Below are 24,115 nucleotides of genomic sequence, written 5' to 3' on the forward strand. Positions count from 1 at the left end.
GTTTATTACATGTCCCACTACCCAAGAGATCTACCCTTAGGCAATGATGAAACATATTTACATTCACAAGAAGCATGATGTAATCACGTGTTGTCCGCTTTATTACAGGGACTCCTTGACACGGACAAGCCTGAGAAGAATTGAAGCCTAATAAGAGGACCAAAGTGTTGCCTTCCAGACTCGCCACTAGAGGGCAGCAGCGTTGTCACTGCCAGCACAGCCCAGGGCATCAGTGGCAGCAGGACACAATGATGTGGATTTTACAAACGTTTATGCTGCTAACGCCTCTAGCTCAGTCCCTGGGTGATTTAGGAGCTATAGCTAGAGATACGGAGGAGAGGGTCAGAGGAAGGACTGAGAGAAATGGAGAAAGGAAGGACCTAATGCCAATCTCTGAAGGGCCTTTTGTTTTTAAAGTGAATACGGGAATCCTGTGAAAATGACTTAAAGGGCATCTGTAGGGAGAAGGATATGGAGTCCGCCATATTTATTTCCCTTTAAACAATTCCTGGCTGTCCTGCTGATCCTCTGCCTTTAATACGTTTAGCCATAGACCCTAAACAAGCATGCAGCAGATCAGGTGTTTCTGACATTATTGTCAGATCTGACAAGATTAGCTGCATGCTTGTTTCTGGTGTGATTCAGACACTACTGCAGCCAAACAGATCAGCAGGGCTGCCAGGTAACTGGTATTGTTTAAAAGGAAATTAATATGGCAGCCTTCATATAACTCTCACTTCAGTTGTCTTTTGGAATATTGACACCACAAAAATAGTTAAAACGGATTCTACAAGCTTAATACGGCGGTAACGTCAGACAAGGCTGGACGGTTAAAGGTAAAAATCTGATCTAGGAAGCTACATATGCCAATGCAGCTAAAAGAATCTCTGAGGAAAGCGTGTAAAATGAATTTCTGGCAACATCAGGCCGTGGTGAAAAGTCTGTCACATACTGATGTGTGTAAAGGCAGCACAACCTCCCATTGGTCACAGAAAGCAAGACAGGCTCTCCTTTGTGTTCCTGTACTGAACGCTGAAGCCTGATTGGTTCCAGACAGACCTGATTGGTTTATTCTAAGAAACTGTCTCGAAAGAGGATTCGTGGAAACAGCATTTGTACAATACTCTACTGGAAACAGCATGTTATCAGGTTTGGTCAGGTGACTGGATTGTAACTCTCTGGTTATTTGCAGTCATGTGATCATGTCTAACTTCTGCTTACTGCGAAGACTGAAACAGGAACAAGTGGGGCGTGACCTACAAGTCAGTCACCTGATCAGATTGTGATCCTCTTTGAGTCCTCTCAGGGAGAGATGAATAATACATTGACCCTCTCTAGTAATGGTTAAGACTTGTTTCCTGAGACTCAAGGACTGCAAATCAGAGTGAGGGTAGTGGAATCCTGAACTCAGGATTCTACTATGTAGCGCGGGGGTTCCCACACTTTTTTGAGGTACTTCAGACTACCGAGCCAAAGTCATCCCTACCACCCCCCATCTCCAAAACCCCCTCTCTCCCCCCTCCCCCACCCAATCCTCATTCACAAACATGTGTATGCAGACAGTCCCCCTGAAAAAAAGTTACCCCACATTGTAATGCAGAGTCAATGGTGGGCACCTATAAAGTAAGGTCAGATACTCACCCCCTGCCCTCTTTACCGCTTCCCTCAGGCTCTTTAGTCCGGGACTTCTGACTGCGTGGCCGCTACCAAAAATGTCAACAGCAGCTCCTCCTAAACAAGCCTGTGGGAACTGTGTTAGGTGGAGCCACAGACTCTATTGCTGCCCTCATTGGCTGTTGCTGCATGTACTACTGGAAGGGAGGGGCCACAGACTTTTTCACCATGGCCACCGTCCGGCGCTGCTCTGTCAGTGTGCAGCACTCTGCTTCTCTCAGCGTGCATTGATGATCTGCCCATTAGTCCTTTGTGATCTTCTGGTAAATTGTGATTGACACAATGGGCACCCCTGATCTGGCGTCTGTACAAAGCTTAAGGGCTTCTCATAGGATGACGTTCGCGTCCTCCATTTTTACTGACAAAAAATGTAGAGTGTAATTACGAAAGGAAATGAGCTGTGAATACGAGACACTTTATTCACTTCAGATGTCCAATCACACACATGGATGTTCCTGCACCTTAATTTACCATGTGCACGATTGGATGTTTATCTTGGCATTCACTTCATTGCTTCCTGTTATACCTAAAACACCTCATGAGTGTCTCTGGCTGTTTGATTGATGCATTTGCGTTTAAAAATACCACAAAATGTGGACACGCCCTACACACAGTAGAGGCAGCGATATTGAACCAACAGGCAGCCTTCTGGTGTATTGCGGAAGCCCACCTACAGGCTGATTTCAGCTGCGTGAAGATGAAGCTAATTGTGGAGTACCTTCTCTAGTGTGGGAGGCGGCCATTTTGCAGTTTAGAAGCTAGTGACATCATAGTATATAGAAGTGTCACTGGTTCCTAGCAAATTCTTAACCAGCTTTGTTTCTGAAAAAAACGTATCAATCCTGAAAAAAAATTGGTTGCCAGTTTGGGGTCTCTAAATTGCAGGAATAGCAATGATGGCTTTAAAGCAAACCTGTCACTGACCAAGGCACTACAAATGGAGCGTATGGTAAAGGAATATTGATTAGGGGATACTGTTTGTGAAAACTGTATGTCAGAAGGACTATATCAGGGGACAAACTGTCAGGTGGTAATCCTGAGATTGGTATGGTTGTCAAATCTTCATGGAACTGGCAAGAGCCATTGTAGTTGCCATGGAGAGGCAGTAGTAAAGTGATCTAAGCTTCTCTATTTGTCCATAAAGTCACCTATTGAATTCAATATCTCCAGTCACAAAAAGTAGGATAGTACAGTATGATCTCTTTATCGTAAACTCTGATAAGAGTAAAACTTCAGGTAAACTAAATGTGTAGGTCCTGGCCAAACACAATTATAACGCCTGTTATAGTAAATCTGGATATAATACAACTTCTGTTATAGTAAACCTGTTTTTTTGGCCCCGGCCAAATTCTGCAACTGGCTATAGTGGAAAGTCGACGAGCGTATGCGTCATATGTCAATCAGAGACCCATGAGCCGTGGGCGGGCTGACAGCCACTTGTAGCCTGCTCACTATCTGCATGCTACTCTGGGCCTGCTTGGATAACCTCAAAATCCCCAGCCTGTGAGACCTATGCTTCCTGTGTAAGCTGCTGCCTGATTACTGAGGGAATTGCCTGTCATCTGTGACTTGCTTGTGCATGGCTGCGATGCTACAGCATCATCCAGGCTGCACAGACATGTAGACAGAGGAGCACACTATAATTACTGTACCTGCATGAACTGGCGAGACCTATACTTCCTGTGCAATTAGTTACATGATTATTGCATGCACATCCCTACATATTGAGCACTATTTATTTTGATCCGGCTTAGACACTGTCTGTGCTCGCTTGCTGAAGCATTGAAAATAAAAAACAATGGCTCCCAATTAAGATACAGTACTATAGTATGACAATTTCTGATATAGTAAACTACTTTGCCCTGGCCCTTGGTGTTTACTATGAAGGGATTCTACTGTATTGCTTTCTTGAGGCCAGAATGAAACACAGTAGCCTAATATTCTTATTATTCTTAGATGTTCCACTATATCCTGAAAATCTGATTCTAAGATTTCTGTGTGAGTGGCCTCTCCTTTCCTACCTGATACCAATTCCTTCTTTTGCTCCTTTAGAAGAAAGCGAGGTCAGAGGGAGGCCCCATAAGAGTCATCTCTAGTCTAACTTTTTCTCCCTCACATCTGCTGTGTTTCGGTGAGAAGTCTTTCGGTATTATTCAGCCATATGAAAATCCAGAAGTTCAAGTCAACTACTAAGTACTCCAGTCCCAGCTGAACTTGCTGACTTACACAGGATCACTCCTCACCCCTCCCTTCTTATGACTCATGCTGTCTAGATGGAGAGAAGACAGGGAGGAAGTATCAGGTGGGAGTCAGTAACTGGCCTGGGTGACTTCCATGTGGCTGGATAACACAGGAGAAACAATGTTTAGAGTAAGAAATGTAGCATAGGTCTTTCTTATTAAACACTTCTATTTCTGAATATAAAAGTGGATTCCTATGCATGGATCCACAGGGTCAGTTTTTTATTATTCTCTGCTGTATGTTGCATATTCATACCATTTATAAAAACCACTAAGAATATTGTTGAAACACCATTGGACCAAACTTTGCCTCTACAGGAAAGGTAGACATTTGAATATTACTTCAGCAGCAACTAATATTGGAAAATCTGATTGTTTTGACTGACGGTATCCCCAAGATATCCATGGTTACCATACGCTCATTTTGTATTGTCTATATTTTCCAGGAGTCTCAGGGAAATGCTGCCTGTCCCTACTCAGGCACCAAAACATCAACCTTTCTAAATCCTCTACATTTTTCTGTGGGCATTTTAATGGCAGTGTATATAGTTTACCTTTTTGTGAGTTTTTATAGATAAACCATGACGTGTTCACATTGACTGTGGGGAAGCAAATGCTCTGAGCACAACCAAAAAAACACGTGTTATTGTCCTGTATAGGACATGAATGTGAGATTCACATGGTGATAAGGTGCTTGGCTCTCAATGTGTCACCCCATCTGTCTGTCACACATGGGCCTGTGGCCCACCAGGCTAATGTCAGATTTGGCCATCCATGGGCATAATTCTAAATGATGGGTTATGTAACTGGGATGGTGCCTCCAAGATTACATTTACTTAATGGCTCTCAAGCAGCGTTTACCAGATCTGTCCACAGGGCCCACCAGCAGTACATGTCCTGTGGAGATCCATTTAATCCACACAGCTGAGACACTAAATACCCCACCTGTGCTTGTGTGAGGTTACCTGCAAAATTTGCACCGATGGTGGCCTGCGAGGACCATCTTGGGAAACGCTGGGCTAAAGGGAAGTATTTATGTTGCTTCTAGTAACTAACTTAAAAAGCAATCCTGAAGTGACAGATAAAACAAAAGTTAAATACTTGTCTCAGTAGAGGTTCTCAAGTCTTGGCCGAAATCACTTTTTGGGAACTTTAATCGGCCTAAAGGAAGTTGGCACGGCCCCTCGAAATGCATTGCCAGTGCATAATAAAGTTCATAGTTTATATGAATTGGTCTTGATTGAGGTAAGCCACCTCATGCATTTTTCTAATTTATTTGGTTTTTAACATAGTTTTATCATAACCCTGGGCGTCTCTCTCCTCCGCTTGTGTCAGTAGTGGAAGCCCCTGGGCAGTCCAAAGGCCTCCTGGGTCCTACCATTCCAGCGCTGGTTTTCTCTTCATCTTCTGGCCGTGAGGGCTTCCATGGACAAGCACATCTGGTGTGGGCATGTGGCAGGATGATCTGTGCATGTTTAGTAAGAAGAAGCGCTCTTACAGTGATCAGTGGTGGTTGACCTTACTCGCGCATGCTTAGTCCGGATATGCTTGTCCAAGGCCACGTTAATGGCCTGAGGAAACCTGTTCAACTCACGCAGAGTCCAAAAGTTATAGAGGAACCCAGTTTTGAAACAGTAAAGTTAAATATATCAATATCGATTGTGCATACTGGGAAATCTTGGGTCTACGTGATCAATCGCGGTGTGGTATCGCGACGGGGCAGCCATTTGGCTGGCGAATGGGGAAACAGGAGCAGCTGGAACAGGCGAGTTCTGAATGCACGGGCACCGGAGGGGGCATATTAACATTCGGGGGGTCAGCAGCAAAGGCGAGACCACAAGGCCGATTCCCAAGAGATTTCATGCTATAATCGAGCGGGAATCGGCCTGCGGTGTATGGACAGCCAACAGATCTCTCTCTGTATAGATTCAATCAGAGAGAGATTTGTCTCTCAGTCTATCCAGAGGTACTACTGAGGTACCTAAGTGTTTTTGTTTTAATTTTCACTTCAGGACTGCTTTAGATGTGGCTTCCATTGTCTATCCTCTAGTAGCAGGCAGCTGGTGTCTGGTTTACACTAAACTGCACAGGGCAAATGTATCAAGTCCAGTATAGGAAATAAACTTGGTGCAGAAGGGGAGCAGTTACTCAGAGCGACCAATCAGAACCCTTCAACTCGGCATCTGCTCCACTTTTGCACCAGCTTCTATTATCCTTATGCTGGTTTTGAAAAATCTTTTGTCTTCTTTCAACCCTCTCATATTTGCCCCACACCGTCATACAGGGCCTCAGATATCAACCCTGTGGCACAAGAAGATGAAAGGGTTACCTAGGGCAGCCAGTCAGATCCAAGGCTTCATCTGAGCTTGGATTACAAGCCTCTGATTGGTTACCCCGGATTGGACTGTTGCTATTTCTCTGTTGTTCCACTTTCTGCAAATGGACCCAACAGATACAAATAATAGTGCAGAGTTGAGTTGTGAAGTGCAGTGAATTCCAGCAGCGATCAAAGTTTCCATGTACTATGAGGGGACCAGTGAAGAGTGAACTCTGGTTGTTATGGAGTACTGAGCTCTACACATTACCCATAAACCCGGATGTATGTGTACACCATGCAAGACATTTTCTGTACAATGCTACTGCTCGTCTGTCCTGCTGTTGTGTAGTTCTCACTGCCGGTATGTCTGTAATGCTGTCACATAATGGATTGTTGTGTCACAGCCTCACCTCGTGTCATCTTCTCTGTTTTGCTGTATATATTGACTTTGCCAGTGTGTATGCACATTTTTTTTTTATAATAAAATTATTGTGATAATACATGTTTACTTGGTTTCTTGTGGAGAATCGCGACTTTATACAGTCAGTGTACAGGTAAAAATCTGAATATAGTGCAAAAGTTCATTTATTTCAGTAATTCAATTTAACCACTACCCACCCATCCACCATTTTAAAATGTCCTGTTGGTCCCTCTATACCAGGAGTCAGGAACCTTTTTGTCTGAGAGAGTCATAACACCACATATTTTAAAATGTAATTCCGTGAGAGCCATACAATACGTTTCAAACTGGGACAGTAGGGCTCACGTCCGTGTTGCCATGGTGATGTGTAAATCGTTAATCTGCCAGGCAGCGGAAGTGTCAGACGCATCTTCAGCTTCTCTTGGATTTCAGCAACATCAGCAATTTCCCCGAGAGCCAAGCAGGAGAAATACCGACTAACAGCTTGTACAATTAGCTAGCTGACTTGGGGGTTGATTCACTTTGTAGGACGAGATCCCTGCACTTTGGCCCAATAGGCTGCCTGTCAAGTGACAGGAAACCTATTGTGCCAATCAAAGTGCAGGGATCTCGTTTTACAAAGTCACTGGACCTGACAGGGTCTAGAGTGGAACAATTGGAGCAGCCATTCATTTTGGGGTAGCACAAGTAAGTTAGTAGTGCATACTACAGCATTAGCGTGCACTACTCGGAAAATATTACTTGCGCTGCCACACTAAACTGTGCTGCTTGAGCAGTGTAGCTTAGTGAATCAACCCCTAACTGATTTGTCTGTGAGCCAAATGTAGCCATTAAAAGAGCCACATCTGGCTCCCGAGCCATAGGTTCCCTACCCCTGCTCTATATGGACCACAGGACGTTACAAAACGTCTTTCCCCGCCACTGCTACTGTCCCCGAAGGATTGCCCCATCCGATGCGCTTACCCATCGGAACCACCAGAGCGCGGCTCAGGGAAGAAGACTTCCCTGAACCAATCAAAGTGCCCATGTGTAAAGATCATAGCTTCAATGATAAGCCAATGAGCTTTATTGTAACAAATCACTGTCTCTGGGCATAGAGACAGTGATTATGATGACATCTAGTAGAACAAAAAAATGACATAGAAAAAAATAACATTTTACATTTAATTAACGATTGACGCAAAAAGTGAAAAAATGCACCTTTATTTCCAAATGAAATATTGTCGCCATACATTGTACTAGGCAGGACATAATTTAAATGTTGTAATAACAAATGGGCAAATAACGTGTGGGTTTTAGTCACAGTAGCACGTTTTTAGCCAAAAACTGAGAAATTATGATTTTTTTTCCCTATTATACCTGTTAAAATGCATTTAGAATAAAATAAGTCTTAGCATAATTTACTACCCAAATTAAGCCTAATTGGTGGGGGGGGGGAAATCAAGGTATAGATCGTTTTGTTGCGACAAGTAGTGATTGTTCTTGGCGACTGAAAGCGAGAAGGGCTTATGGGTGAAAATTGCTTTGGTCCATTAGGGTTAAAACCCTTGTGGGGGAAGTGCTTAACCTCCTTAGCGGTAACCCCGTGCTGGACACGGGGTAAGCCGCTGTGGAGAATTTCTCAGGCCCCGCTGGGCCGATTTGCATAATTTTTTTTTTTATACACACAGCTAGCACTTTGCCGCTACCTGCCACGTTAAAGGGTCCGTCCCCCACCCCCCCGAGACCCCGTGCGCTGCCTGGCCAATCGGTGCCAGGCAGCACTGAGGGGTGGATCGGGACTCCCTCTGACGTCATGACGCCGGTTGCCATGGCGACGGGGGAAGCCCTAAAGGAAATCCAGAACGGGATTTCCTGATGGGCCTGATCGCCGGAGGCGATCGGAGGGAGTGGGGGGACGCCGCTGCTCAGCGGCTATCATGTAGCTAGCGCTAGGCTAGCTACATAATTTAAAAATAGTGCTGCGCTGCCTCCCTGGCGGATTTAATTGACCGCCGGGGAGGTTAAAATGTGACACTGATACATGAAATAGCCTCAATACGTGCAAAGCAAGATATCTCAAGCCTTTGTTATAATTTTGATCATTATCGCATACAGCTTATGAAAAATCAAAATCTCACACCATTAGAATATTGTGAAAATGTTCAATATTTTAGGTCAACTTGTCAGACTCTAATCTGCTAATTCATTCAAAACACCTGCAAAGGGTTCAGATTTCGTATATTTTCACCTTTTATGTTGCATTGCTGAAATAAATGGACTTTTGTACAATATTCTAATGTTCCAAGTTTCACCTGTACCTGTCTCTAGCTGTGATTCATAGTAATGAGGGGTATCAGTAATGACAGTTTAAATCCCAGCCAGGGCACAGAGTTTGTATTTTCTCCCTTTGACTGCGGGTTTCCTCCAGACCATCCTGTTGCTTTCCACATCCCAAAAATATACAGACAGGCTAAATTGGCTTCCCCTTAAATTGGCCCTAGACTATGATGGACATATGACTATGGTAGGGATTAGATTGTGGTCCTCCTCTGATTGTGAACTCCTAAGTGACAAGACAATATACTCTGCACCAGTCAAAATGAACTTCCCCACACTCATGCAAATCCATTCACAAAAATCATGCAGCAATCAATGCTGTCCCTACAGTTAAGTTAAAAGCTGGGATCTTCGTTACAGGAATAAAATCATTTGCGTAGTCACATACACCGCGCAGAGGTATCCCAGTGTTGTATGTGTCCTAACTCTGGCCCTGTAACATGCATAGCACATGCATGCATTCAGAGCCTCAAAACCTATCTAAGGAATAGGAGCACATATCACACAGTGAAAGATCCACCCGATACCCCATTGCATCAAATCAGAGTGAGAAGCAGGCTGTGTGGCTCTCCCTATTGGCTGCCTGGCTCTCCAGCCAGTTATCGGCTGCTATGAGCTGGAGAAAAATACCAAACACTTTTGCCCAGTTTACTGAATGCGGAAATCTTTGTGAATTATAATTTCTTGACATTTCCTGAGGCAATTACCACACAAGTATGTAAAGCCTCATACACACGGGCTACAACTGTCGCCGCAACCACGTAGTACGTGCGTGTTGCGGCGACAGGTCGCCCGTGTGTATGAGGCGCGCACCCCGAACCGTCGCTAGTCGCTGCTGTCACCAGGCGATTGGCGCAATATCGATGCGACTGTCACTAGTCCGCCGTGTGTATGCGGACTAGCAACAGCAATTCCATACACAATGTATGGAGGGGGGGGGGGAACCTTCGGCGACAGCTTCCGCCGAATCTGTGCGCCGTGTGTACGGCTGTTGCACAGAGGGACCTGGCGACGAGCTGTCGCTGCTTTTTTTTTTATGGCTCGAGCCACCGCTGTGGCTCGTGTATGAGCCATAATTTACCTCACTAGTCGGTAATGTTTATTTTCTGTGCGGTGATTGGTTTAGTGAATTGGAACGTGGGAAGGTGATGGGTAAAATCAGCTGTTTTCAGCATTACTGAATACGGTAATGCTTTATGAATAGAGCCCACTGTATGCAAATATCACCTAGGAGAAAACTCAGGAGAAATAGTGATTTGCATATGGGCCTCACTGTTTTAGACTTGGACCTGTCATTAACTTACCAATATCCCTCTTGTTTCTCTGAATGCTCTAATCTCAATGACTTGACATTCAGGCCTGGAACCCACTAGAGCAATTTTGTGAGCGTTTAGGGAGCGATTCAAACCGCTAGCGATTTCCCTAAACGCTCAATTAATGGATAGGCCAAATTCCACTGGAGCATTTTTAGCGTTTAGCATTTCTGCAATGTTAAGTTTATAAACGCTGACATAATTGCTCGTCAAAACCTACACAGAGCGATTTTGCTAGTGTTTTGAAATACCGCACACTGTAAAAAAATTTCAATTCATTGAAAGAACTAATCAGAATTAAAAACAATAATCGCTACACAATCGGTTGCAAAATGCTTACACTTTTTAAAATCGCTACCAAAATCACCAGAAAACGCTCATGAAATCGCTTACAAAACACTAACGATAGCGATTTGTAGTGGGTTCCAGGCCTTATTGAGGTATTTACCTCACAAGTCAGCAATTTACCTCACTAGTCTGTAATTCCGGTTTTACATGCCGTAACGGCCTTCATGAATTGACATTTCACAAACTGTTCAGTAAAGTCAGCTGTTTTCTGCTTTACCGCATGCAGCAATGCTTAGTGAATTGAAGCCATAGATGGGCCATGGCATTTTATATGTTATTTATGATAATTTCAGCCACAGCATTAAAACCAATAAAACTTATTATTTCAGGTATTTCAGCATGGAGGGCCAGTTCACAGTGCTCAGTTGCATGGCAGAATAATTCTGCATGTCATCTCACTGCCCATACAATGCTATGGGGCTGTCACAGTACTGCATTGAAGCAGATTGTGGGTTATTCTAACTTTCTGCATGCAGGTCTAGAAATAAAGTCCATGTCCAAACATGGACACTGAACTGCATATCAGTTGTCTTTCCAGTTACAACTGTCAGCAACAGATATAGTGTAAAAGGCCCCTAAAGCTGTCACTTAGCAACAAATCGTACTGCAGGCTACACTTAGGCCCTGTTTACACTTAATCAATTAGTGCGCGTTGGTATGCGGTTTTTCCATAGCAGTGCATTGGGAAGAAGATTTCAGTTAAAACGCGTTAAGTATGAAAGGTGCCATAGGGAAACATGGGCATTACTTTGAAAATCCGATTTCTTTCAGTTATAACTGAGCAACTGATTAAGTGTAAACGGGGCCTTAGGGGCATGTTTTATATTTACAGAACTTAATTACAGATCCCCCTGTGGAGGAGAGGCGGGGACACCATCTGCCAGTCACTGCTGTGGTGAATAGAGCTGTCATTCTGCTGTAGCATAGAACAGTATAGTGACTTCCTTTATACAAACATCACACAGAAGTGCATCCTTGTACACAGTCTGCTGCTGAGCTGCGGAGTGTGAATGGCAGCTGGATCAATTATAGGGATAAGTAGAGGCTAAAGTAGATAAGCAACAGGCAGCATGTCCTCAAAATTAGGCAGTTATTTATAAATATTTATTAGGCTGCTTGTAAAATATCAGACCCAATGACAGCCCCCCAGTAATAGACAACACCCTGTTACCAGCCCCAGTCATAGGTAGCCCATACCAGCACTGCATAAAAGACCCATGACAAGACTCAGATGAGACCCCGCCTCAATACCCTCCTGCCTGTTGTCACTGACTGGTGTTGGGGTGGCAGCACTTTGATGTCCCAACACTCCCCAGCCCTGCCATGTTTATCTCCCCCCAAACTTTGTCTCTCAATCTCCGATCCTCAGTGATTGGACAGTGAGGAGAAGAGCGGGAGGAAGACTATGGAAGATGATGTGCTGAAGAGAGAAATGCTGATTGTGTTGAAAAGTGCCACCCCCTACACCAGCCAATGATAGCTCTGCTGCCACCTATATGAAGATACAGGCTGCAGTGTATCCTTGCTCATCTGGTTTATAGTGAGCATGGCCCAGCTCCCACAACCCTCTGGGGCCAGTGGGGAGAGAAAAGACCGGAACCGCGCCGTGGACAGGTAAGAGTAGCTTTCTCACTCATCATATCAAACACCACTAGCAATGTGCTCCTGTCCCGCTGCCAGCTGAGCAATATTTCTGTCCTGCACAATTCCCCGAATCAACCAATTTTGTTTTAATCAAATGATTGAATTGGATGGGAAATCGATGCAAAAAAAATCGATAAACATATGGCCGACTAAACAGTTGCTGGGCTAAAGAACCATATAGTATTCAGTCACCCATAACTAACCATGTATATGAATGAGTCCAGTGTGGGAAGTCTTCAGTGCTGTCCCAGGTCACCATGACAAAACTCACTTTCCGCTCAATTTCTTGGTTCATGGCTCAGAGTTCTCAGTTCCCCTGATGAACGATACAATTGGATCCTGGGTCTTTTGCCGTATTGCCAAGTCAGATGACCTCAGATCACATCTAGGCGAGAGCCAACCCGCCTCCATTTTGAATGAACCATCCTGATCTCTCTATCCTTATTCTGAACAGCTGAGTTCAGACTCCCAGCAGGCCTATAATTTCACCCTCCCTTCATACTGTACTGAGAAAAGATTCTTCCTCCCAAATGTTCCTCTTATCATTATCTGCTGGAGCAATGAAACAGATAACCGTTCCTGTCGCCTCTTCCTTTATCGGGATAATAACCATGGATGCCTGGTAATTTGCCCTGTTTAACATGATAATTGTATATTGGAGTCCGCCGATGTGTGACGAGGACTTCTCATTGTGCTGGTTGTGCAGAGTTAATTCTGGTAATATGAGTAATATGTGAATCACCGGCGATCTCTATACAGCTCAGAGTCACTTTCTTGGAAGTGAGATATGAAATCCTCTCAACTGTCAGCTGACACTGTTTTTTTTTTTATAAGAGTGGCTGCAGCAGTTATCGGCCTTCTCTGAAGATGTCCACAAAGACTGACTAACTCCACCCTGGTCACATGAAGACTGCACCAGCCTCACAGCTTGTGCAGCATTTATGGGTTGTGTTTTTTGTTTTTTTTACTGTTCTTGGGTCAGCTGAGGAAGTTTGAATGCCGTGGGTTCTGTTGACCTGCTTCTATACAGCCAGCATTGAGTCCGCCCTCTGCACCTTCATTATCGCCTGGTATGCGGGTGCAACTGCAAATGATAGGCTCAAACCTCAAAAAGTCATGAACCCTGCTCAGAGGATCACTGGGTCACCCCTGCCATCGCTGGACCTCCTACATGCCTCCAGACTAAAGGCAAAGGCAAAAAGGATTTTTAACGTCCCATCCCGGCAGACGCTACTTCAACCACCGGCCCTCAGGCCGCCACTTCAGGTCCATCCCTACCACAGGAACATCTTCTGCCCTCAGGCTGTCCTCCGGGCCGGATTTGTGCTCTTTACCGCCCAAGGCCACTGTCACCACCTGCCCCCCTTCAGTATAGGTATAGAAATGACCCCCCCCCCCCCCTGTATAGGTAGCCAGATGACCCCTCCCCCCTTTCCCTCCAGTATAGGTAACCAGATGACTCACTTAATCCCTCTCCCCCACCCCTCCCTTTCAGTATAGGTAGCCGGCTCACCTTCACACCGCAGCAGCAGCCATCAGTATCACTCATTTCTCTGCTCGACTCCAGTGCAGAAGCTTCCATTTCCTTTCCGTCTCTAATGCTGCCCAAGTCCATAGCATCCGGCCACAATGCAAACGTGCACAGAGAGCAAGGAGACTGCTGTAGCGGTGGCTAGCAGCAGAGTACCACGGTCAGGCGCTCACCTGATCTCCCTGCATTACAGCATTTGCGAACTTGCAAATGCTGCACCAGTGTAGCCTGATGCTTTAGTGCCCTTGCTTCTGTGGTGCCATGGCCTAGGCCTAAATCCAGCCCTGGCTGTTCTCCTGAACTGTAGCCCCAGCAATTTCCCCTAGCTCTCTGCTCAGGCATCTCTTCATTGTTGTTCTTGCCTTGTCTAGACCCTCTTTGTATTTCTGATATGTATGTATAATTGCATGTCCTCAAAGTCTGTTACTGCACTATTACCAAAACTGTGTGGACCACAAATAATTACGGTTTCGACTTTGCCTGCACTTGGCTAATAATGTTGATTCTGATTCTGAACTTATGGTGATCCTGAAGTAAGCCTGAGCAATCTAAACTGAGTATATGATGATGAAATATCTAATCAAAGGGTATCATTAAAACTGCCTGACTGTTGCTAAGCATGTCGGGAGGAAGTCTCCCAGTGTCAGGACAAAGTCCCTCCAAGGCTTTCTGTTGATCCTGTAAGGGCTCTGGAGATCAGTTCTGTTGACACCATAGTTCAGCCCTTATTTTTATAGGAGGCGTATATCAACACCTCACCTGCTTATGATGACCTAGGGAAGGGCGGCAGGAGCCACCGGTCAAATGAGGACGGGGATTCGGGAATGGGTGGATGAGGAGGGTAGTGTGTGTGCCAGGAAGGCGGGCAGGAGAAGGGACAGGAAACGGGCCAGATGGCCCAAACTATTTGTTCAAACGCTGCCCCCTAGAGTTTGCTGCCTGAATCATGCGATTCAAAGAGCTTCACGATGGGTCTGCCCCTGGCCCCGTATCTGCTAACCTCCGGCACATAGCCCCGTTTCTGTGCAGAAAAATGCCAATGCGTTTTCTCCATCGAGCTAGAGAAACACAATGGCATTTTTCTACAGGAGGTGGTTATGCACTAGAACTTGGCGGATATGGGGCTCGGGGGAGAAGACACAGCGGGAAGACAGTGGGAAATTATAACTTCCCATTGCAAGAGGACCTGTGGAATGTGCAATTTTCGATGGAGGTCCGCTTTAAATACTTCATCCCACACTGAGCAAGGAAGAACTATAGCTACAATGTTGACCAAAAAGAGTTTGTATCTTTCAGCAAAAAAAAAGGTGGGCAGGGTCTGGTCTGTGGAAACAAGGAGCTCTTCCTATTTCAGTAAGACAGCACCTATTTCAGTAAGGAGTTCTTGGGTGAGAGTCCCTGAGTCCGCTTTAGTGGCTGCCTCGCAAGCACTTTAAGTCTGACAGAATTTCTATTATTATAACAGACACAATGGAGACACTTTGAGGCCTGGAACCCATTTACAGTCATTAGCGTTTTGTAAGTGATTTCATGAGCATTTTCCGCCGCTGTTTTTTTGCCAGCTATTGTTTAGCGATTAGTAATTTTAATTCTGATTGGTCCTTTCCATGTATCATTATTTATTTTTACAGTTTGCAGTAATTTCAAATCGCTATGTATAGCGATTCATGAGCGATTTGCCAGTGCTTCAATACTTTGAATGCTGCATGTCCTGCGATTGCGATTTTGCTAATCACAATCGCTACTGTGGAATTTGTTACATTTATTTACATTGGCAGAGCTCTTAGGGAAAGCGCTAGTGATTTAAAGCGCTCCCTAAACGCTCAAAAAATCGCTCTAGTGGGTTCCAGCCCTTAAGGGTTTGTGCCATCTCATGGCTTGAGGAGAACTGCAGTGAGGAGCAGCAGTGTGGACCAATCATAAGCAGGGAATTCACGAAAACACCCAAACTCCTCTCTGCATAACTGTCTGAAGTCAACACTGACTCACATGGCTGCTTTTCAATGAACAGCTTCTCTGGCAAAACAGCCGCAGTGATTCACTGACAGCTAATAAGCCCGTAGCCAGTAAGGATGAAGTCCTTCAAGCTTGTTTTGGGTCGCAGACTCGCTAAGTAGTGAAGTTATAGGGTGAGTAATGCAAACATTCCCAGAAATGTCTTTAAAAACAAAAACAATGACATAAGGCATAGTTTTATTATGACAGGGTCACTTTAGATATTTAAAGAGACTCTGTAACAAATTTTTCAGCCTTAGTTCTTCTATCCTATAAGTTCCTATGCCTGTTCTAATCTGCTCTGGCTTACTGCAGTCTTTCCTAACTGCACTGTCTCTGTAATAAATCAATGTATCTTTCCTCTGTCCTGTTTGTCGGGCTAAGGCTTGATTGTGTGGAATGCGCAGGGCTGCTTGTGATTGGTAGAAGCGATACACACCCTCTGCAGGCCCCCTGCACACTCTGAATGACTCACACACTATGCTTAGCTGAGCCTATTAGAAGCTGGTTAGTTTGTTTGTAAACACTGCCTAAAACTGTTAATTACAAGCCAGGATTGCAGCAGAGAGTGGCAGAAACAGCACAGAGGGGCACAGGAGAAAATAATGAATAGAATGGTATGCTTTTTATCGTAAGAATATTAGAGTACAGATTCTCTTTAAGGCAAGATAAGACGGCTGCATGGATCAGAGACGCATATTTTTAATGTCTGCATAGCCAATAGTTGTTACACATGGCTGCACCTAGTCTGTTATAATCAGTGACGCAGCAAAAGGGGATGCAGAGATTGTGACTGTACCAGGCCCTGGATCTGAGGAGCTCACATGGCCCCTCCTTCAATCACTGCATTCACATTTTATTGTGTAGCTATCCAGTGTGCATATGCTCCCCCCCCCCCCCCCAAACAAAAGTGGCCTGTGTATGCTGCTCCTGGACCCTACAACCCCCCCCCCCCCCCCTATATGTTGCAGAGTAGTGGCAGCGGAGCATGTCATACTTTACCTGCTTCTGATGGCAAGACATGTTCACTTCTCTTCAGTCCAGTTGCGCTCCACACGGCATATCCCTTTGCATGTCAGGTGATGTGCATCAGGACCTGCAAAGAGATTGCATTGAAGTGGAGCCGTGCCTGGGCATGAAGAGGAGAAAAGCTCGCCAGGTTTCTTTCAGGGATCTGGGAGCAGCAATGGGGATCCAGAGGATGGCGTGGGAAGCCTCTACAGAATCAAGAAGCTTCTTTGTTCTTAGGAAAGTACCCGTTTTTGTGACCCAAAAATTGATTCGGGTATACTTTAAGGACACAATATTGTGGCCGATTCAGGTCTAGATGCATTGGAGTACAGCCCCGTTTCTATGGGCGCGAAAATAGTGCAATTGGCTGGGGCGCCGGAGTGAGTGGCAGGAGGGTGGATACAGCGTTGGTAACAGCGCCCCCTGTGATGACGTGAGCGCTTCCTCGATCCATCTTCCTCCTCCTTCCCACTGACGGGTATGGGTGACGTTACACGACGGGCATGAACGAGACTTAAAGCAATCGCGGTACTTTGCGTGGGAGTCCTCGGGATCTTAAAGATCCGATCTGCCGTGATGGTTATCGCCGTCACGACGCTAAGCAATGTTCGCCTGATTTTGCATCTGTACCCACATTGCGAGATTGTGGAATTGACTGCTCGTCGCTCAAAAAATTGCCAGTCGTCTGGAAATCATCGGAAAAATCACAAGGTTGGTACGGGCCTTTAGAGAAGAAACCATCTGTAAGGCGGGAACCATGCGGAGGTGAACTGGCATGATGCATAACCACTGCAGTTTCAATCTAACCATGATTTAAATGCAAAGAGCGATTCACTGATGTACCAACTGTAACGATCAACAATTCATGTGTGCCTTACCGTGTCTTGTTTCCATTCTTGAAAAAAGAAGAATATATATATATAATGTATATTATTAAAAAAAATCTGCAGTTTTGGGGGGAGACAATCACCCTCCCTTTTTAACATCTGTAGTAAATTGTATCGTTCTCTCAGTGTCACAGGCTGTGAATGTAGGTGTGAGAGCAGAGTGTTCATTTTTTATGAACAAGATATTTCCCCTTCAACCTTGTTTCAGTTTATTTTATGCAGGGGTGTCAATCTCAAATACAAAGTGGGCCGAAATTGCACACTGGGATCTAGTTGCGGGCCAACTAGATCTAGCAGTCAACTCCCTCACTTGTAAAGTTCCCAGGTGTCTAATGGTCCAGCCTCCAACCCCTATGCAGTTCCCTGGTGTCTAGTGGCCCCACCCTCCCCTATACAGTTCCCTGGTATGTAGTGCTTTCCCTCCTCCCTCCCCTTTTGCCTTCCCTGGTGTTCTAGGGCTTCACTTCCAGTATCGCTTCCCTGGTGGTCTAGAGTGGGCTAAACTTAATGCAAAGTGGGAAAACCACTTGAGGGCCAAATTGAATGGCTCTGAGGGCCAGATTTGGCCCACGGGCCAGAGTTTGACATGTATGATTTAAAGGGTACCAGAGCTGAACCATATAGAAAAACTTTAACCCTGTTTGTGAAACTTTAAACTGCGCGTGTACAGGCTGCTCCCGGCAACAAGAGCAAAGGAGACACGTGGCCGCTTTTGGAGGGACACAGGAGCAGAATAGATCAGACCGGGAGGACAGTGAGGGATCTGAAGGACTGCAGGGGACTGGAAGAAGCCCCAGGTAAGTAAAACTGAACTTCTTTAGGTGACTTAAAGGAATACTATCGATTCACATATTTTTTTCAATTGACACAGGAATTGTTTGGGAAGTGCTGCTAAGTACTGGTGTATACATTTTAGTAGCAACTGCATTGTTTACTGTTAGCAAAATACTTTCAAACTTTACTGATGCCAAAACTGACTGCTGACTGAGCCATGAGGAGAGGGGAAATTCCCCTCACACTTGATCAGTGTAGCTCTGTGTGTGACAGAGAGAGAGAGAGCTCCTAACAGCTGCAGCTCCTGTGTCCTGTGTTTCTGACTGACTGTCTGAAGAGAGCAGAGGAAATGTAACTAATTGTCACAGCTTTTCATACTGTTTTTGCTTTCAGAGTTTGATATGTTTGATATTTGCTTTCTGTAGTCTGATATGAAACTCTGGCTGTGCATTGAAGCAGACACCCCTTCTGCAATTGATTTGTCCCAATATAGCTAAATCATACCCTCAATAAATTACAGCTTTTGCCTCTGATATTTAACATGAAAAGTAGGAAAATGTTTACACAGCTACTTAGACATTATTTGCACACTGTCATTTTAGAACACTTGGGTATCGGCGCTACCCGCCCGCGTCACTTCCCTCCAGTCAGCGGGAGGGAAGGAACGCGGGCGGGTAGCGCCGATACGGAGGAGGCGGGGGAGCGGCGCTAACAGACAGGCGAGAGGTAAACATTGTGCTGGCGACGCGCTGCGTATCGCCAGCACTGCGGGGGGTATAGCGGTGCGCAGGGGGGTCTTGGAGGCACACCATGGGGCAACAGAGGCTGGTGTTAGTGTGCACAACCAGCCTCTGTGCCCCACTAGCATAAGTAAATCCCACCTCGGGTTCTCTTTAAAGTGCACCTGAGCCAAAGGTCGGGTACAAAATCGCATGCTTACCCAAGAAGAGGTAAGCCTGTGGATACTAATGCGGATTCTGTCGCTGTCCTCTGGTCCTCCGTCACCGACCGCGGACCCTCCAAAGATTACCAACAAGGGCTTGTCGGTAATTTGATAGTGGTTGTGCTCCACTTGAAGCACGAGCGTCTCTATGCCACTGCACAGGGACAGCCGTGCTCATGCCAGAAAAGGCCCTGATCAGCTGGAGGGTACCGGGGTAGCTGAGGAGGGCAGTGAGGGAAGCCTCCTTAGGATCCAGAGGCTTCCCTCTGTTTAGGTAAGTATGTGATTTTGGACCCTAGCTTCAGCTCGGCTTTCCCAGAGGCCTTCCGTATCTTCGCACCGTACCAGTGCTGGTTCCCTTGGTGTCTTTAGGATGCAAGTGTGCACTGAGACGAATATGTTCAGAGGGACCTGGTGCTGGAATGATACAGTGTGTTGTTATTATTTATATAACGCTGACATCTTCCACTGCGCTGTACAGAGTAGATTGTCCTGTCACTTAACTGTCCCTCAGAGGGGCTCACAATGGAATCCCTACCGTAGTCATATGTCTATGTATGTATCGTGTAGTGTATATATCGTAGTATAGTCCAGGGCCAATTTAGGGGTAAGCCAATTAACCTACCTTTATGTTTTTGTGATGTGGGAGGAAAACAAAGTGCCCGGAGGAAACCCACAGAGACACTGATTATAAAGTAGAGTGTGCTAAGAGTAGCCCTGTGAAGGTGACTGTTGTCACCCCAGGCACTTGATGGTTGCCTATGCATAAAAATGGCCCTGAGAGTAGTGGAATGGAGTAGTGTATATTTACCTGCTCCAGGGTTGCATCATGGCTCCCGACCACTTAAAGAGGAACTCCAGCCTAAACAAACACACTGTCATTAAGTTACATTAGTTATGGTAATTAAAATAGATAGGTAATATAATCTCTTACCCACCCTGTTTTAAAAGAACAGGCAAATGTTTGATTTCATGAGGGCAGCCATCTTTTTGGTTGAAAGGAGGTGACAGGGAGCATGAGACACAGTTCCAACTGTCCTGTGTGCTAATCACCCCTCCCAGTTGCTAGGCAACGTGAATAACAACATAGCAAATCCCATCATGCTTTGCACAGCTTTAGGGGAAAAAAGCCCGGGCAGTTTTCTTTGATGGGTGGAGCTTAGCTAAAAATGATGCTTTGGTAAGAAAAATAAGTTCTGATGCTGTGAAACTGTTAAAAAAAAAACACCAAGCCTTTTCAGTTCTGCTGAGCAGATTTTTAGTCTGGAGGTTCACTTTAACATGCATCAAAAGCCAACAGATGTGAGCATAGAGGGTGTGGCTACCAAGAGTTACTGAGGAGACGCAACAAGGTGCTGGAGCAGGTAAACAGTACACTGCTCCCCGCATTATGAACAAGGAGGAGGAGTGGGACCCCATAGCCCTCAGGGTCCCCAGGGATCACGGAGGCTACAGTTTATGACCTCACACCTATAATCAGAATTCCCAAACTGAAACCGTTCTCCCAGCATGCATGCTGTGATAATAACACTACTGCTAATTCCTCAACCTTTCAGGACCCCCCCCCCCCATACTTGATTGCCATAAACAGCCGTCCAATTCCCAACCGATGTCAGCATGAAATCTTTCTGCAGTTGGCCTTGTGATGCCCCCTGTCTCCCTGCCGTGCCCCATGCATTTACATGTCCGCCGGACTCCTCTTCCGCAGCCATGTGGTTGCCGTCACAACCACGTGGTGGGGCAACAACCCAGAAGAGGAGTCCGGCTGAGAGGTAAAGTATTAACGCAGGCAGTGGCGTAGCAATAGGGGATGCAGAGGTTGCGACTGCACCTGGACCCCTGGACTACAGGGGCCCACTATCACATCAATCTTATTAGCATTTAGTTGGTGATATAATGGCATTGAACACTTCTATATGCGCAGTAAATAGTAATAATCCATAACTAACCGTTTCCTTACTCTGATTACACTATTCTGAGTCTGAAACTGTCCTTGGTAGGTTTTGGGGATTAATATAAATAGAGTGCTTGGGCCCCACGTAAAACTTGTACTGGGCCCCCAAGCTCTTTAGCTATGCCACTAGATGCAGGGGCACGGGGGGACAGTGGCCTGGGGATTTCCATTGCGCTCATCGTTTGCCATTCTCGCATGCCGTTACTGCCACACACCTGATCGAGCATATCCGCCCAACATCATTCAACCAATTTTGGTTCAAAATTGGTCACATTGTCGATTAGGCATTCTTCTAGTGGCACCGATTTTCAACCTATTTGATAATTATGTAATTGGATAGTTGATCAAATGCCAAATCAGTAGATGTATGGGGATCTTTAATGTAGGCCATGTTCACAAGATCACTTGAGAGCCCTATAGGCTTTAGCAAATGAGGCCCAATGTGTGGAGATCATTAGCTTGTTGTGTGTGTTATCTAATCTCTTTACAAGGACAAGGACTGATAGCTGCAGGAAATACTTCCACCTTCTGCAGCTGGGGTTCTGTCATCACCGCCTTCATCATTAACCATTTGACACTCTCAAGTGTGGCCATCATTCAAGTGGCAGCAGTTGCTTTATTTACTGTGCTAATATTTAAAGAGTGTCTCTGCTGTGTGTCCTGCAGCTCATCAGCACCTAATAGTGACTCCTGATGAGGCCCTTCTTATGGCCCATACGCACGGGATACTTTTTGTCCTGTCGCTAGTACACGGGAGCGTGTGCGCGACAGGTTCGGCGACAGTTCCTCGCCAGGTCCCTCCGCGTACACATGCGGAAGAGGGATTACAGAAGCGACGGAAGCTGTCGCCGACATTCCTCCCCCTCACCGGAAGCGCCGTAGATGATCTATTATGTTGCTGTCGCTAGTCCGCATACACACGCGGACTAGCGACAGTTGCGGCGAAGTTGCGGAGGCAACTGTCGCCATGCGATTGACCGCCGCCAATCTCCTGGCGACAGCAGCGACGAGTGACGGTTCAGGGTGCGCCTCATACTCACGGGCGACCTGTCGCCGCAACACGCGCGCGCCACGTGGTTGCGGCGACATTTGTAGCCCGTGAGTATGGGCCATTACGTTTTTTCACATCAGTTGACTTGACAGCCAATCGACCATCCGCTTTGATTAATATATTCAAATGAAAACCGGTGCCGCCATGTGCACGCCGGATCAATGATGTGACCAATTTCAGGCTGAAATTGTTCGCATGAATCAGTCGGACATGCTGCAGGATGTAGGGACAACTAGCTTAATCGGGTTGCGGCGGTGACGGCAAGTGATATCAGGACAAGCGACAAAACCCTCCGGCGCTGTTTCCCCAGTGTATAAATATACATATGTGCATTTGTGCGTTTGTTCTTCCATTAGCCCTATACACGCTGCCAGTGAATAGCTCGCCGGCACTTGTGTGATGTCACATGCGCTACACTAGTGGCGTGTATGGAAGGGCGACGGATTCGGACGATGGACGGGCCCCGCGACACAGGACAGGTAATGTATAAACGCACACATGCGTAGTGTTAGATACAGCAGGGAAGGGTTATGTTGGCTACAAATGTCTACGATCATTTGATGATACGTCAGATCCAATACAATGTTAGCATCTGTGAAAGATCAAACGGATAAAGGCAGCAAAGAAGAACGGCAAATGAACAGATTAGCCTGAAGGGGTGGAGGAAGCCCCAGGTATGTATCATTTTTTTTCTATTTGATCATGTGTTGTGGAAGGACACTCCAGATAGGGGGTGAAGCACGTGCGAAATCTTGTATACGTGAATGCAAGGAGGTAAGTTTGGGTAAAACCTTGAAACAGTGAGTTCTGAGTAACAGAAAATTGTATTTTAGATTGCTTCTTTCTTTTCTGTAAATCTCAAACAGGCGTGTTGGAGCTTTGCCCTCCATTCCACCCCCAATACCTAGAGACATACCTCCAAACTTTTTGAGGTGAGAAAAAGGGACACTTAAGCCATGCCCCTGCCACAACCCTGATCACGCCCCCTAGTCGCACATACCATCAAGATTTCATAAGAAAAATATGTTGTTTTATAATACAAACCACACTGGTCCTTTCTATCCTGGTTCAATTCACTTCATATTAACATTTTAAAATTTAGTAATATATCAATTTAAAAGATGGGAATAAAGTTTAGAGTCAATCAAACACATTTTTTAGTAGATAACTAGATATATTTACATATTTACATTATATATTTATTGTTCAGCGCTGCGTAATATGTTGGCGCTTTATAAATACAATAAATAATAATAATAATAGAAAGATGGACACAGTCCTGAAAGAGGGACAAATGAGGAGGAAAGAGGGACAGAGAGACAGGGCTCCCAAAGAGGGACTGTCCCTCCAAAAGAGGGGCAGATGGGAGCTATGCCTAGAGAGTCTCATTCGCCTGTATGCGATTAATAAGGATGTCACACAATTATCTGGCAGATTCCTAGGCACAGCACAAGACACATCATACAGGCATCATATGACTAACAGGCCGCCCAGCACTGTGGCAGTAACTGGCAGGAGATCACCATACCTTCTGCCATTATATAACACTGTATATACTCTATAATAAAGCACAAGCCTGTCTTCCTCTGCTGGATGAGAGTAATCGTGTTTATAGCGGGTCCCAGCAGCCCTGTGACTTTAAGAGTTGCTCTGATGAGGGGGAGGGGAGGGGAGAGGGGGGGTCCCAGTTAGA

At 45.6% G+C, this 24,115-nt stretch overlaps 1 protein-coding gene across 9 annotated transcripts in view; it reads left to right on the forward strand.

Moving 5' to 3' along the window:
• The window catches only part of DOCK6 (dedicator of cytokinesis 6), a 248,549-nt gene extending 241,818 nt beyond the window's left edge, over positions 1–6,731 (forward strand). For all 9 annotated transcript variants that reach the window (XM_068274305.1, XM_068274307.1, XM_068274306.1 and 6 more), the window contains one exon: positions 109–6,731. In XM_068274305.1, coding sequence (XP_068130406.1) covers positions 109–151 — 43 coding nt within the window. In that variant the 3' untranslated portion in view covers positions 152–6,731. The remainder of the gene's footprint in view (positions 1–108) is intronic.
• The last annotated feature ends 17,384 nt before the right edge of the window (positions 6,732–24,115 follow it).

The sequence above is a fragment of the Hyperolius riggenbachi genome, chromosome 3, assembly GCF_040937935.1.
Source record: "Hyperolius riggenbachi isolate aHypRig1 chromosome 3, aHypRig1.pri, whole genome shotgun sequence".
Classification (NCBI taxonomy): Eukaryota; Metazoa; Chordata; class Amphibia; order Anura; family Hyperoliidae; genus Hyperolius; species Hyperolius riggenbachi.